This window comes from Salminus brasiliensis, chromosome 24 (genome assembly GCF_030463535.1).
Source record: "Salminus brasiliensis chromosome 24, fSalBra1.hap2, whole genome shotgun sequence".
NCBI classification, from domain to species: domain Eukaryota; kingdom Metazoa; phylum Chordata; class Actinopteri; order Characiformes; family Bryconidae; genus Salminus; species Salminus brasiliensis.
In genome coordinates, this window is record NC_132901.1 from 14,952,028 (window position 1) to 14,967,500 (window position 15,473).

General features: G+C 39.7%; 1 protein-coding gene across 1 annotated transcript in view; it reads right to left on the reverse strand.

Moving 5' to 3' along the window:
- Positions 1-15,473, reverse strand: part of tmem154 (transmembrane protein 154) — a 28,198-nt gene that overhangs the window by 8,157 nt on the left and 4,568 nt on the right. Inside the window, exons 3-12 of the mRNA XM_072670597.1 lie at positions 15,084-15,270; positions 14,704-14,868; positions 14,506-14,602; positions 8,609-9,071; positions 6,193-6,255; positions 4,604-4,648; positions 3,735-3,782; positions 3,095-3,166; positions 1,902-2,072; positions 404-455 (exon numbers count right to left, since the gene is read on the reverse strand). Of these exons, the coding sequence (XP_072526698.1) occupies positions 404-455; positions 1,902-2,072; positions 3,095-3,166; positions 3,735-3,782; positions 4,604-4,648; positions 6,193-6,255; positions 8,609-8,699 (542 nt within the window). The 5' untranslated portion in view covers positions 8,700-9,071; positions 14,506-14,602; positions 14,704-14,868; positions 15,084-15,270. The remainder of the gene's footprint in view (positions 1-403; positions 456-1,901; positions 2,073-3,094; positions 3,167-3,734; positions 3,783-4,603; positions 4,649-6,192; positions 6,256-8,608; positions 9,072-14,505; positions 14,603-14,703; positions 14,869-15,083; positions 15,271-15,473) is intronic.

Below are 15,473 nucleotides of genomic sequence, written 5' to 3' on the forward strand. Positions count from 1 at the left end.
ATACACTCTGTGGTTTGTGTGAGCATCATAAAATAGACAGCTGGCCTGGGACAACATATGAGCCCTTTAAGTTAACTGTGGATATTTTTTTCAATTCTGATACTGTTTATTAATGGACCTGACAAATAAAGTAGTAAATATTGAATTATAACATGATATAAACAGCTAGGTAGTTGCTACGCTGCTCCCAGTGGTTGCTATAGCAGTTATTACAAAGTTTCAAGTGGTTGCTACGGTATCCCAGGTGGCTGCTACAGGGTCACTTACATTGTTACATAGTTAGAATCTGCATCAGCTTGTTTTAGGGTCAAAACTCATTAAACAGAATGTATGTAATAATAAGGTGTAATGATGGAATCATTTTAATGTAAAAATGTAGAGATTATTTTATAATAAGACTCACATTGGCACCTTCTCTCTTCCTTCAGCATCCAGATATGGATCCTCCTTCAGAGCTGAAATAAGAGCAGAAATCGTTTCCTTAATTCGGGATTACACGAGTGACACATACACACATCTACACACATCAGAATTCAAAGGTTTGGAATCACTTTACATAATTTCGGTTAGCCTAATATGTATTCCCTACACACTAATCACGTAATAGCGGCTAAAAGAACCTGGAAGGCTTAAATGGGGAGGTGAACTCAGAGGACCTTTGGGTTTAAGGCGGCTTTGTGGTAGGTGCGTGAAGCTGAGCGGCCCTGAAGCTAAGGTGAGCCTTCAGGGCGAAGAAGGGAGAAGATAGGGAGGTGGGTGCGAAGTGCTTCTTTCACTGACCATGGTTTGGAATCTCACTTAAAATATCTAAGTTTCCCTGTATAGTCCACTTCACAGGGAACTACAGGGGCTGACTGGAATGCACCTACACTTCACTACACTACATATGCACTCACACACTGACATATACACCCATACAGTACATCAGAATCTGAGTGCTCGCATACACAAGCATTTAAACTACACACATGCACTCACATACACTCAAACACTACATATTGTTGCCATCACACAAAAAAAGGTGTAAAAGGTTTTATTCCAAGTCCTATTGGAGCATTTCTATTGATCCAATAATCATACATTTTCCCACAATGTAAAGAACAACTGCCAGATTCACATTCTGTCAAAATGTGAAATATTGCAAAAATGGACAAGGTTTTTGCGTGACAGCGATGATATAGACACATCAAGCAAAATTGAAAACACACACACATACAACGACGCACACAAATTCTTACAGTCAGCTGACATCTTAACCACTGTGGGTGAACCCACACACTTTCTATTTCACACACACGTCTGGCACATCTTTGCTATTTGCTGATTGTCAATGTGGGTTTGCGTCTATTTAAGTCTATATTTCATCAGTTACTTTATATTAGCCAATTCTGAGTGTTAGGTGGTATTTCATAGTTTTTGAAGGGCCCATATCACTGGAAACGGAATAGATTTTTTAAAAATAAAAAAAATGTGACGTTGTGTTTGCAATATTCAAAACAGTCCACATATAGAAAATAATATACAAAAACAGCCTGTTTTGAATGTAGTGAAGTTATAAGACGAAGTTATAAGCAGTGTTGCTGCCCAGCAAAAGTCAGGGCTGCCAATCAGAATAGAGCTCATTTACACATTTATCACTTTTAAAGATACAGCAACAAGAGCAGGCTGTTTAATTCAAAAAGATAAACAGAAGTAGAAAACAAATTATGTGTTTTAATTCATATATGCAATACATGGAAACACATGAGGCCAGATTGGGCTATTTTGTACACTTTGGTCACTGTATATTTTCATTGTGGAAGATTTTTAATACTTACTATCGCTGATAAAAAGTGGACAAAAGTAACACATACACAGCTAACACTGAATAATTACACTGCCACTGTAAATATGGAACTCACCAGCTTCTTTCTCTCTCCTCCTCTTGCGGTTGATCAGGACCCCAGCCACCACCACCATTGCTGTGAGGACTAGTGCTAGTGCCAACGAGACAATGATGACAAAAATGTAACTGCCGGCCCCCTCATCCCCTTCCATTACCGGGGTTGTGTTGGGATCTGTAGATGGTGAACCTGAGCCAAAGTGGGACAGATTGTTGAATTCACACCAGGCCCTCCTTAAAACCACTTTATTGCAGAGAAATGTATTTTCTTGTGCTAACAAGCATTGTTGCCTTCTTTCACAGGCCCCCTAGTGTCCATGCTGGTGGAATAGAACTTGTCTAAAAAACATTAAAGCACAGAACCTGCTGGTTCTATATACTGATGTATTTTACATGCAGTGTGAACATATGCACACCAATGTATAAATACAATTTATAAATACAATATATATAATATATATACATTTATTGTATTTATATACTGTATTTATATATTGGTGTGCATATGTTCACACTACATACTGTGTATATATATATATATATATATATATATATATATATATATATTGTATTTATATATTGGTGTGCATATGTTCACACTGCATGTAAAATCAGTATATAGAACCATCAGGTTCTATGCTTTCATGTTTTTTCATTGTTGTATAAAAAGATATACAAGGCTTTTATACTTGTTGGATGCGCTATGTTTTTTCAGTCAGAGTAATGATAAAATATGAGTGACATGTTATTTATATTACCATTCATGTGTGTTTCTGTTCAAAATGAGAGTAACAAAACTAACAAAATAAAACGATGTATTTTTTGTTTTTTTGGTATCACTTTACTTGGTCTTTACATCTAAATCTAAACGTAGCTTCAATGATAAAAAAAAAGCTTTTTTGTGCTGAAAGGTATCCAAAACGTGCTTTGGTGTGAAATGCTCTTCTGTTCTGAAGAAGCTTACAAAATTTTTGTTCACAATGTTGGTTATAGTTGTGTGTATGCTGCTCAATGACGGATACATTCTCTCATAATAGCTTTAATAAGTTTTTGATCTAAAACATACTTTGAAATCCATTCAAGGGGAACATGCAGAGCCTACTTGTCACTATTTTACCATTTTTGGCATTCCATAGAAAACTCACTGTAACTAAACTGGCTATATTTGCATTGTAGTCATGTGTCATGTAATAGTGAAGAGTGGTGCGGTACCTGTGGTGCTGGGGAGGTTTTGTTTCCGGGTTTTGTTTTGATTGTTTGTGGAGTTGTTTCTGGGGATTGTGTCTGGAACAGAGGCATAAAACACTATCAGCCCTCTGTATTCACATCAATTACCTAAAAAACTCAAATACCTGAAGCACAGTCCCACCAAGCTTTAAAGAGATAGTTTGAACTTACAAAACATTGCCCATTGTTATTTCTCATGTTTATAGAGGTCATACTGCATGGCTGTATGTAAATATGTGATCAAATAGTACTAGTGTAAAAGCTATAGTTAGTGAAATACTGTAGCACTAGGGTAAAATTTTAATAACAGCATCTGTGCTTCGGTACGTCAGTCAAAATAAAATAGGTAAAACATGACTTGAGTAAAAATACTAAAGTTGAGCTACGTTTGAGTAAGACTCATATCCTAACATCAAAACCTCAAACATGGCAACTTCACAGGAGAAGAAAAAAAGGCTTGTTTTGACAGTGGCAGCATTTATAGTGGTGATAGCATCTATAATACACAGCAATTCTAGGTGCTATCGCTACTATAGAGATCTCCATTTTTGTCATTTCTTTCTTCTGCATTTCCTCTTTTGCACTTGTAGGTGAATGCAGTCTGGGTTCTGAAAGAGTGACTTACGTGTTGGTGGTGGGAGAGCCTGTGGATACGAGTCAATAGGTTCTTCTGCTGTAAAACAAAAAGACACAGTGTCATTGACCTGAAGCACTAAAAGCTATTCAACTGTAAACCTGTGGCCTCCTTAAGGAGACCCTTCGGCCTGATAAACATGAGTGAGTGAGCATGTGAGTATATGAGAGTGTGAGGTCCAAGCAAGGTCTATAAAGAGATAAATGGTCTGGAGTTGATTCCAAGTGTAGAATTTGGTCAATATGCGGTCAAAAGCATCAGTGGCTACTCTAGTTAAGTAGGCCATCATTAGGCTGGAAAACCTAGACAAACCTAGCAGAGAGATCACAGAAACTTTAGGACTGGCCAAATGAACAACCTGCTACGACAGTTTTATATGGACAGTAACACAGTTTCTCTCTTATCTGAGAGAAATAATGTTCATGTTCAAAATTATTTATATATATATATAATATAAATGATATAGAATATAATCATATTCACCTTTTCTGTATTTTCTAAACTGCATGTGTGGGGTATCTCTAGCGGGCTATAAACATGCCTGCGTTTTTGTTTCTATCCTGTTCTTCACCTGAAATCACATCTTGTTTTTAGCACAAACTCATGCTTAAGGAATTTGTTTGCATGTTTTTCCTTTAAGAGGGTCTGAGCGTAAACTTTCTTCTAAACACAGTAAAAAACCAGGTCAGGACACACACACACGTCTCCACCCTCAATGCACACACACACACACACCCTGGCCAAAGCTGGGAAAATTCACAACCAAACAGCAGGAAGTTGTTTCTGTGAAGTTTACATATCACAGCTTACTGCGGTATAGTGTGTGAGTGAGCATGTGTGTGTGTGTGTGTGCATTTTACATGTATGTCCAGTCTCTGGTGGGAAATCTGTTGATGTTCCAGGACCTTCCAGGAAGCAGAATGAAAAAAACTTAAGTTAGTAAGATGTGGGAAACAATGATCTCTGGCAGTTGAGAAGTGGTAAACACAACAACACTGGAATATTTTTCCCCCTTTAGATCAGCCTTCTATTGCGGGAACACATAGCACGCCTTTAAAATCTCCTTTTCAAAAAGATTATTTATGCTACCCACGTACTCTACAGATTCTACTTGGTACAGCGATGGTGTTTGAGGGGCATGATGGGGTTAGTATTTTACCCTGACATGTGGTGCATTTAACTTCTTGATAGTAAAATTGTAAACCTATGAACACAGAATTTGGCTTGTAAGATTAAAAAGGTGCTGCAATGGGGTGGAGTAATGGATGTTGAGGAGATGGAGTGCAGTGATGAGTGTTGAGGAGATGAGTTGGAGTAATTGGGTGTTGAGGAGATAGGGTGGAGTAATTGGGTGTTGAGGAGATGGGGTGCAGTGATGAGTGTTGAGGAGATGAGTTGGAGTAATTGGGTGTTGAGGAGATAGGGTGGAGTAATTGGGTGTTGAGGAGATGGGGTGCAGTGATGGGTGTTGAGGAGATGAGTTGGAGTAATTGGGTGTTGAGGAGATAGGGTGGAGTAATTGGGTGTTGAGGAGATGGGGTGCAGTGATGAGTGTTGAGGAGATGAGTTGGAGTAATTGGGTGTTGAGGAGATAGGGTGGAGTAATTGGGTGTTGAGGAGATGGGGTGCAGTGATGGGTGTTGAGGAGATGAGGTGGAGTAATTGGGTGTTGAGGAGATGGGGTGCAGTGATGGGTGTTGAGGAGATGAGTTGGAGTAATTGGGTGTTGAGGAGATGGGGTGCAGTGATGAGTGTTGAGGAGATGAGTTGGAGTAATTGGGTGTTGAGGACATGGGGTGCAGTGATGGGTGTTGAGGAGATGGGGTGCAGTGATGGGTGTTGAGGAGATGAGGTGGAGTAATTGGGTGTTGAGGAGATGGGGTGCAGTGATGGGTGTTGAGGAGATGAGTTGGAGTAATTGGGTGTTGAGGAGATGGGGTGCAGTGATGAGTGTTGAGGAGATGAGTTGGAGTAATTGGGTGTTGAGGACATGGGGTGCAGTGATGGGTGTTGAGGAGATGGGGTGGAGTGATGGGTGTGGAGGAGAGGGGGTGGAGTAAGGAGTAATGGGACGTTGAGCACATGGGATGGTGAAGCAATAGGTTGCTACACTTTTGGTAAATACTGACCACAAGATCTACTGTTTCAGAGTTAAAGGAGCTGACACAGAAGAATCAGGTAGCCTACAGTTTAGCCCCTTAGCTACTTTAACTAGCATTAGCACTCCATATTGCCTGGCTAAGGTCAGATAAGTCAGCAGTGGGATGAGATTATAAATTTACACATCAAAATCCCCTAATAGTGCATTATTCACTTCATTAATCCAGTGCTGTGCTGTCTTTGCCTTTAAAAACAAGAAAATCAAGCATGTGGAATATGAAAACAAACAGCCCTGCTAATGGCTAACTACAGCATCATGACAGCCTCAGAGTAATTAAGGGTAACTCACGGATGATATCTTCAGCTTCAGCATCTCCAGAACTTTCGTGGTTTGTCGGGTTTTCACAGCGAACTGCACAGAAAAGCAGAAAATGATTATGATGGGTGAGTGTTGTAATGCATGAGCCACAGTAGTGAAGCTTTAGAATAAGGATCAGTCAGGGCCTGTTGAAATTCAGAAGAAAGATGTTATCTGAAAGAAATTCAAAACAATCACCATCAACTTCTCATGTTTAGAATCATGGAAGAGAAAATGTTGGGGTGTCACATTTAACCTCGTAATTGAAATGTTTATTATTGAGTGATTCATCTTAAGACTTATTATTATTCATTATCTGCTACGAATTATTTGGTACCTGCTGTTATTCAGCATCTACTACAAATTATTCAGTATCTGCTTTGAATTATTCAGTATCTGCTGTGAATTACTCAGTATATACTATGAATTCTTCAGTATCAGCTGTGAATTAATCAGTTTATGATATGAATTATTCAGTATATGCTGTGAATTACTCAGTTTATACTATGAATTATTTTTAGTATCTACTGTGAATTGTTCAGTATCTGCTGTGAATTATTCAGTATCTACTATGATTTCTTTGGTGCCTGCTGTTACTCAGCATCTGCTGAATAATTCAGTATCTACTCTTCATTATTAAACATTTACTATGAATGATTCCATACCTATTATGAATTATTTAGAATCTACTATGAGTTTTTCAGCATCTACTGTGAATTATTCAGTATCTACTGTGAAATTTTCAGTATCTGCTGTGAAATTTTCAGTATCTGCTGTGAATTACTCAGTATATACTATGAATTATTCAGTCTCTACTGTGAATTATTCAGTATCTACTGTGAAATTTTCAGTATCTGCTGTGAATTACTCAGTATATACTATGAATTATTCAGTATCTACTGTGAATCATTCAGTCTCTACTGTGAAATTTTCAGTATCTGCTGTGAATTACTCAGTATATTCTATGAATTATTCAGTATCTACTGTGAATCATTCAGTATCTACTGTGAATTACTTAGTTTATAATATGAATTATTCAGTATCTACTGTGAATCATTCAGTATCTACTGTGAATTACTTAGTTTATAATATTAATTATTCAGTATCTACTGTGAATCACTCAGTATCTACTGTGAATTACTTAGTTTATAATATGAATTACTCAGTTTATGATATGAATGATTCAGTATCTATAATGAAGGATTCAGTATCACCACTAAGTTAGTATCTATTCTGTATTAGTCCATATTTTTCATGACCTATTCAGTAACAATTTCGTATTTAATATCTACTTCAACTGATTCCATAATTCTTATAATGTGTTCAGTAACTGCCATGACTACTACTGCATTCACTGAATGCACGAAACTGCTTGAACGAAAGAATTGACTTTTGCCTAAATGTGTGTTCACTGTTCTAACTTCTAAAAGACGCTAACCGGACACGCTTCCAACTCTAACGAGACGAGCATCGGCAGTATGCTTTCATACTGCAGTAGATCATTCAAACTTAGAATGGTCTCATCCCCTAAACTGCAACAAGCAGGCGACAGCCAGAGGAAGAAGAGATTAGAAATAATGAGGTTTTTGCATGACGATGTGTCACCTCTGTGCAGTCAGCAGGAGGGAGAGTGTTTTGCATACGGAGGAAGGCCGTAAAAGAACATTGCAAACTCGCAGTTATGGGCACTGCACATTACAGTGGTGTCTGTTTTATATCTCTTTATGTTATTTCATTTGATATGATACGACATGATTTGTGCACCATGGTCTTGTAGATGTTTCTATGAGCAGTGGGAAGTGCTCATCGGGGGCAAATAAAGCTCTGTTTAGTTCAAGTCACTTTAATTACTGTTCACCACAGTTCACCTTCAGTCTTGAGGGTTTTTTCTTCATTTTATTATAAATATAACCCATCAACGGTTCAAATGACTCAGCTGCGTGTGTCATCTTGCCTCAGAATCATCAACAAAGCTGAAAGAGCTTTAAAGGAACACACGAGGAGAGAGGTTTAACGTTTTTAACCCATTCGCGTCCAGCAGTTAAATGTAGTATGATCCTGAAAAGGTCCTACAGGACTTGTAGATCTGACATAATGTGAATCTGGCGGCTGTTCTTTACATTGTGTCACAATTTCCTGACGAACGGACCAATAGAAATGCTCCAAAATGACTTGGAATTATTTTCATTATTTTTTACATTGACTTCCATTGAAAGTTAAGAAGGTTTTTCCTGCCCCTGTAAAGCTGCCATATTGGAGATACAAGATTTTTTCCATGGCAGTCATGACATGGACAAGCACTTAATGAATGAATGTGTTAAAGGTTCCCTTTCTAATGATTCTGACAGAAGGGGAGAGAGAGAGAGAGAGAGAATAACAGAGATAGAGAGAGAGTGTTCATTCCTACCCTGGGCGATCAGGCTGGCCGTCAGTGCCAGGATCAGAAGCAGTAGTTTGGGGGTCATTTCCCAGAGTCCTCGGCAGTGGTAGTGGCCCATACTGTGGGCAGAGATTCGCTTCTGCCAAAACTCACCTCCGAATCCTTCGCTACATCCTCCTTCCTCTCTCTCTCTCTCGTTGTCTATCTCTCTCTCGCCCTCTTCCTTCTGTCTTGCGCTCTCTCTCTCTGACTCACTCTCTTCCTCACTTCTCCTTCTATCTCTCTTTTCCCTTTGTCTTTCTCGCTTTAGGCATGTACTGAGCTACACAAGGAAATTAAAACTCTATTTCTCTCTCTCTCTGTGTCTTTCTCTCTCGCTCTCTCTCTCTCTCTCTCGGATGTGATGCAATCAGTAGTGAACTTGTTGCTGCAAGTCGAGCTGCTTCCCTGTTAGCTGAGAAAACAAATTCCAGCAGACGAGGTATGCGGCCTGACCAAGAGAGAGAGAGAGAGAGGGGGAGAGAGAGAGATAGAAAGAGAGAGAGAGAGAGAGAGAGAGAGAGAGAGAGAGAGTAGTGGGTAAATGGGGAGTGGTAAAGGCATTAAACACACACAGGAGCAGCTGAGTGTGAGTGTGTGTGCGAGCGAGAGAGAGTGTAGGCTGCAGTGCAGGAGGAAAGATATACAGCAGCAGTAGCACACAGCAGCTCTGGGATCAGTGCAGGCTCAGTAAAGGAGGGTCACTCAGCAGGCTCTCTCTTTATCAGCGCTGCTGTTCTGAGCTGGGAATAATGGGGCAAGTTGTGAAACAGTAGTGATATCCAGTGGCTGTTTGAGGTGGGCCCACAGTTCTTGTTCAAAAGCCAAATAAATGCACATAAATTTTAAAGCAGCATTACGTGAGAACTGGTATTTCTTGGAATTGGAATATATGCTTTGAGCCGCCACTTAAAAAAGATGCACTTTACACATGCAGGTCTGGACAAGCTGAGAGATACAGAACAGTCACAGAAAGTGAAAGAAGCTTGTGGGCCGAGATGGTAGAGTGATATTACAGGATTTTACACAAGTGTGACTCAGGTTGTGCAGTAATACGCAGTTCTCGCAAGTGTTGTCTTGCCTGCTTTACCAAAGAGTCAGTGTGCTGAGCTCTGAGTAGCAATGATAAAGATGCTAGTTTTCTTATTACAGGTCAGTGGAGCATCAACATAATTCTGAAGCTGTTATTTTAAGGTAGAAATTCTACATAATGCTGCTTTAAAAGACCTGTACTTCTCACTGTACTTTTAAATAGATTTTAAATAGACACTTTATAAACTTCTTAATGGAGAAAGACACACTACACACTTAGGTTGGTGTGGTGCAACAGATAACACCACTACCTGCCACTGAGCTATCACACTATGTGGGAGACTGGGGTCGATTCCCAGTCTGGGTGACTATGCTGCACTACACCAATAAGAGTCCTTGGGCAAGACTCCATTTAACATTAGCATATTGTCGCTGTCCAATGATAAACATGTATCTCCAAAATGGTGACTTTACAGGAGAAGGCAAAAATGCCCTTAACTGGGATGCAAGACTTTATTGAAAACAGGGTAACGCAACAAGAAATAACTAAACAGAACACAAACAGGGGTGCGGCAATCTAAGGGACACAACTAGAAACGAAAAAGTGAGCTGGGCAAATCACACCTGGCAATGTGAGGAAGCTGAGTGAGATGCCGGGGAAAACATACAAAACAAACCAAAACACTGAGCAAGGTTGTGGGCATGGTGCCAAACGAAAACAAGCTGCAAAAACTTAACTTGTTTAAAAAAACAATTTATGCAAACTCGAAGCAGAGCTTCGGTCAAAAAACTATGAACGTAAACTCGAAGCAGAGCTCCGGTCAAAAAACAATTAACGTAAACTCGAAGCAGAGCTTCAGTCAAAAAACTATGAATGTAAATTCGAAGCAGAGCTCCGGTCAAAAAAACTATGAGCGTAAATTTGAAGCAGAGCTCGGTCAAAAAAACTATGAATGTACACTCGAAGCAGAGCTTCAGTCAAAAAACTATGAATGTAAACTCAAAGCAGAGCTCCGGTCAAAAAAACTATGAACGTAAACTCGAAGCAGAGCTTCGGTCAAAAAAACAATTAATGTAAACTCGAAGCAGAGCTTCAGTCAAAAAACAATAAACGTAAACTCAAAGCAGAGCTTCGGTCAAAAAAACAATTAATGTAAACTCGAAGCAGAGCTTCAGTCAAAAAACAATTAATGTAAACTCGAAGCAGAGCTTCAGTCAAAAAACAATTAACTACACACACATGTTCATGTTCAGGGAATACTATGTGCAATATCCCATCCCCATGTGCAATTAAGAGTCTTTTACTGTAAATAATATTGTTTATTGCTTTTTTAATTCTTATTTATATTGTGTGTATATAGTGTAAATTATTTATCCAAATTTTTTGTAACTGAGTGTCCTGCTATCCCTTTCTGCTGCTACACTGTGAATTTCCCCACTGCGGGACTAATAAAGGATTATCTTATCTTATCTTATCTTATCTTATTAATGTAAACTCGAAGCAGAGCTTCAGTCAAAAAACTATGAACCTAAACTCGAAGCAGAGCTTCGGTCAAAAACTATGAGCGTAAACTCGAAGCAGAGCTTCGGTCAAAAACTATGAACCTAAACTCGAAGCAGAGCTTCAGTCAAAAAACTATGAACGTAAACTCGCAGCAGAGCTTCGGTCAAAAAACTATGAACGTAAACTCGCAGCAGAGCTTCAGTCAAAAAACTATGAGCGTAAATTTGAAGCAGAGCTTCGGTCAAAAAACTATGAGCGTAAATTTGAAGCAGAGCTCCGGTCAAAAAAACTATGAGCGTAAATTTGAAGCAGAGCTCCGGTCAAAAAAACTATGAGCGTAAATTTGAAGCAGAGCTCGGTCAAAAAAACTATGAGCGTAAATTTGAAGCAGAGCTCGGTCAAAAAAACTATGAATGTACACTTGAAGCAGAGCTTCAGTCAAAAAACAATTAACGTGAACTCGAAGCAGAGCTTCAGTCAAAAAACTATGAGCGTAAACTCGAAGCAGAGCTTCAGTCAAAAAACTATGAACCTAAACTCGAAGCAGAACAAGGGGGCTTGGCCGGAGCAAAACAAAACAGAGCCAGAATACCAGGGCAGACAAGATAACAAGGATAACAGATACCAGACCAGACAGGCAATGACAAGATCAGAATACATTCCTTTTTGCAACAAAGCTAATTCACGGCAACATGTGGGAGAGTGGTGAGGGCTTAAGAAGCCCCAGTCCCAGATGTGACAAATCGGCCTAATGAGGGAAGACTTCCGGAATCCCCAGCTCCTTAAATATGTCTAGGGGCGGAGTCCTGGGATCACCCCGGGGGAAAGTGTGATAACGAGGGCCTGACAATTGGACAGCAGCCATATAGTGTAAACCTTATATACCTTATTAGTATTAGTGTGCAATTGAGACACAGTCTTTGTTTGTTGTGCACATGACAGCTGGGCAAACACCATGCACAGCCACACTTACAATCCTCTTATGATAGTAATGACCATGCAATGAGACAGAGGCACCTGCAGTACTGAAGTGCTCATAGGTGACAGTCAAAGGAAAACTGTATGAGTATAAGAGCTTGTAAGCTCATGAAGGTGCTTCAGCTTCATGCAACCCTCAAGTGCCTTGTTTTGCTGAGAGTATACAGTGGCTTGCAAAAGTAGTCATGCCCTTTTTCACAATTTATATAACCACTAACTCAAGGTAGCATATAGTTGTGAAGTGGGACGAAAATGAATGACATGGTTTTCAAAATTTTAATCAAGTTAAAATCTGGAAAGTGCGACGTGCAAAAGTATTCAGTAGTATACTAAAGTATTTACTCTGATACCCCGAAATGAAATCCAGTGCAATCAATTGTCTTCAGTAGTCACCAAATTAGTTAATAGAGTCCAGCTGTGTGTAATCTAGTCTCAGTATAAATACACCTGTTCTGTGAAGGCCTCAGAGGTTTGTTAGAGAATCCTAGTGAACAAAGAGCATCATGAAGACCAAGGAACTCACCAGACAGAAAATGGAAAAAGTATTCTGAAACTGCAAACCTACCAAGACATGGCCGTCCACCCCAACTGACAGATTAAGCAAGGACAGCACTGCTCGGAGAAGCCGCCAAGAGGCTCATGGTCACTCTGGAGGAGCTGCAGAAATCCACAGCTCAGGTGGGAGAATCTGTTCATGGGACAACTAAGTTGTGCACTCCACAAATCTGGTCTTTATGGAAGAGAGGCAAGAAGGAAACCATTGTTGAAAGAAAGACATGTGGAAGAAGGTGCTGTGGTCAGATGAGACCAATGTTGAATACTTTGACCTAAATGCAAAGCAGCATGTGTGGCGGAAAATTAACACTGCTCAACACACCATCCCCACTGTGAAACGTGGTGGTGGCAGCATCATGCTGTGGGGATGTTTTTCTTCAGCAGGGATGGGAAGCTGGTCAGAGATGATGGGAAGATGGATGGATGGAGCTAAATATTGGGCAGTCCTGGAAGAAAACTTGTTGGAGGCTGCAAAAGACTTGAGACTGGGAAGGAGATTCACCTTCCAGCAAGACGATGACCCTAAACACAGGCGTTAGAATAACACATTTTCATGTATTACTATGGCCCAGTCAAAGTCCTGACCTAAATCCCATTGCACATTTGTGATAAGACATGAAAATAGCTGTTTACAGACACCCTCAATCCAACCTGGCTGAGCTTGAGCTATTTTGCAAAGAAGAATGGGCAACAATCTGTGTCTAGATGTGCAAAGCTGATAGAGACATATCCCAGATGACCTGCGGCTGTAATTGCAGCCAAAGGTGGCTCTACAAAGTATTGATATAATACTTTTGCATGTCACATCTTTCCAAAATTTGAATCAAATAAAAATCTGAAAACTATATCATTTTCGTTTGGCTTCACAATTATGTGCTACTCTGTGTTGATCTATCACTTAATCTTAAAATACATTTTCCTTTATAGTTGTAAGGTGACAAAATGTAAAAGGGTTCAAGGAGTATGAATACTTCTGCCACTGTACTGAGGTGTACAGTGCAATTAAGGGTCAATTTGCAATTCACTTTAAATAATCTGTAAATAATATTGTTTTTAATAAGTTTTTTATTTCTATTTCTATTGTGTATATAGTAATAATTTATCTACGTTTTGCATCTGAGTGTCCTGCTATCCCTTTGCTGCTGTAACACTGTGAATTTCCCCACTTTGGGACTAATAATCTTATCTTATGGTAAAATTCCTCTGTTCTCTAAAAGTTTAAAGACCAATGTGTCAACACAGAACTGTACAATCTAAAAATACTGTACTATAACTACAGGAGGCGGCCAGGAGCAAAAACACCAGTTCCTATAGCAAAAAATTCATGAGATAAAACATGAATCATTTATTTGTTTAGGGTCTTGGTTCCCATGTTCTTCCTCAATAAAGAACTGGAACGATACCCACACACTATATGGACAAAGGTACTGGGACACCTACACGTTACACCTACAGGATGTCCCATTCTAAATCCACAGGCATTAATATGGAGGTGGTCCCCCCTGTGCAGCTCTAACAGCACCAGCTTTGGAGACTTTTGGAGACTTTTCTGCACTATGCTCTGAGCTCAGCACTTGGCCCTGATTCTGCTCTGTACCTTTACGTGGGTTAATAAAACACACTGCTCTTCAGAATCATTCTTTCACTAATGTGGGTAAAGGCAGACTGTAGGGCTCGGTGCTTGATTTTACACACCTTTGGTAATAGGACTCAATGTAAGACCTTTATTAATTGATTAAGAGATGTGTCCCAATACTTTTGTCCATTTAGTGTTACTTTGTTGTGTTTTCATTTTAGGCCACAACCTTACACCAACCTGGATAAATTGGCTCTGGGGAGAATGAGTGAAGAAGTCCAGAACTCCTTTATTTCTTCTCAAAGAGGATGTTTTTTTTAGGACAGCCAGCCAAGATCTATGTGCCATACACATAATAAAAATAAAGGCAATTATTAAATAAAAATAGAACATTATTTATAATACACTATCTATTATATCTACCAGCATCATTCTTACAGGATTTTGTGGACCTTCACTGGCAGGCATCCACTGGTGTTGCTGGGTGGTGGCAGACAGGACGATCTACATGTACCACCAGAGAACTGCTGGTGGACATCACACAGGTGCCTCTTCACCCTTGAGAATCCTCAGACACCTGGATCTCAGATACCTGCTCAGGGACTGGTGGAAAAAAGGGAGGGAGCATAGTCGTGAGCATAGTCTGAAAGTGTGGTGTTTCCCTCAGGGCAGATGGTGTAGTGTGGGGACTTTCTTGACTAATCATGATCAAGGACTATATAGATTATAGAATTTTTAAAGACAGAAATAAACTAATTTAAAAGTGAAATCAGTTAAATTAAATCCAGTTGATTTTCATCCCAGTCAACCCAAAGCACCTGTGTACTGATGGTCAGACTCTGTGTTATGAGGCAGTGCTGAATGTGCCGCAACTCTGCCGCTCCCGTGTGGTCAATAGGCGTCAATGCGCGGTAACGCACAGGTTCGGCCAGCAGAGGTCGCTGTGAGACTGCAGACGAGTCTTATACGAACCGCTACTTGCCTTTGGTCTCCATGTTCTCCGAGCTGCAAGAAATATTAAAAATCCATTAAATCATGCAGATAAAGAGTGATTTTAACGCACTTTAATCACCTAACGCATCACTGTAGTCAGATTTTTGGTCTACAGCAAAACACAGAACACAAATGTATAAACTCAGAGTATTAAAACTGAATTTAAACCAAGACAAATGTGCATCAATCTTCGTAAATAAGATATTCAGAAACGT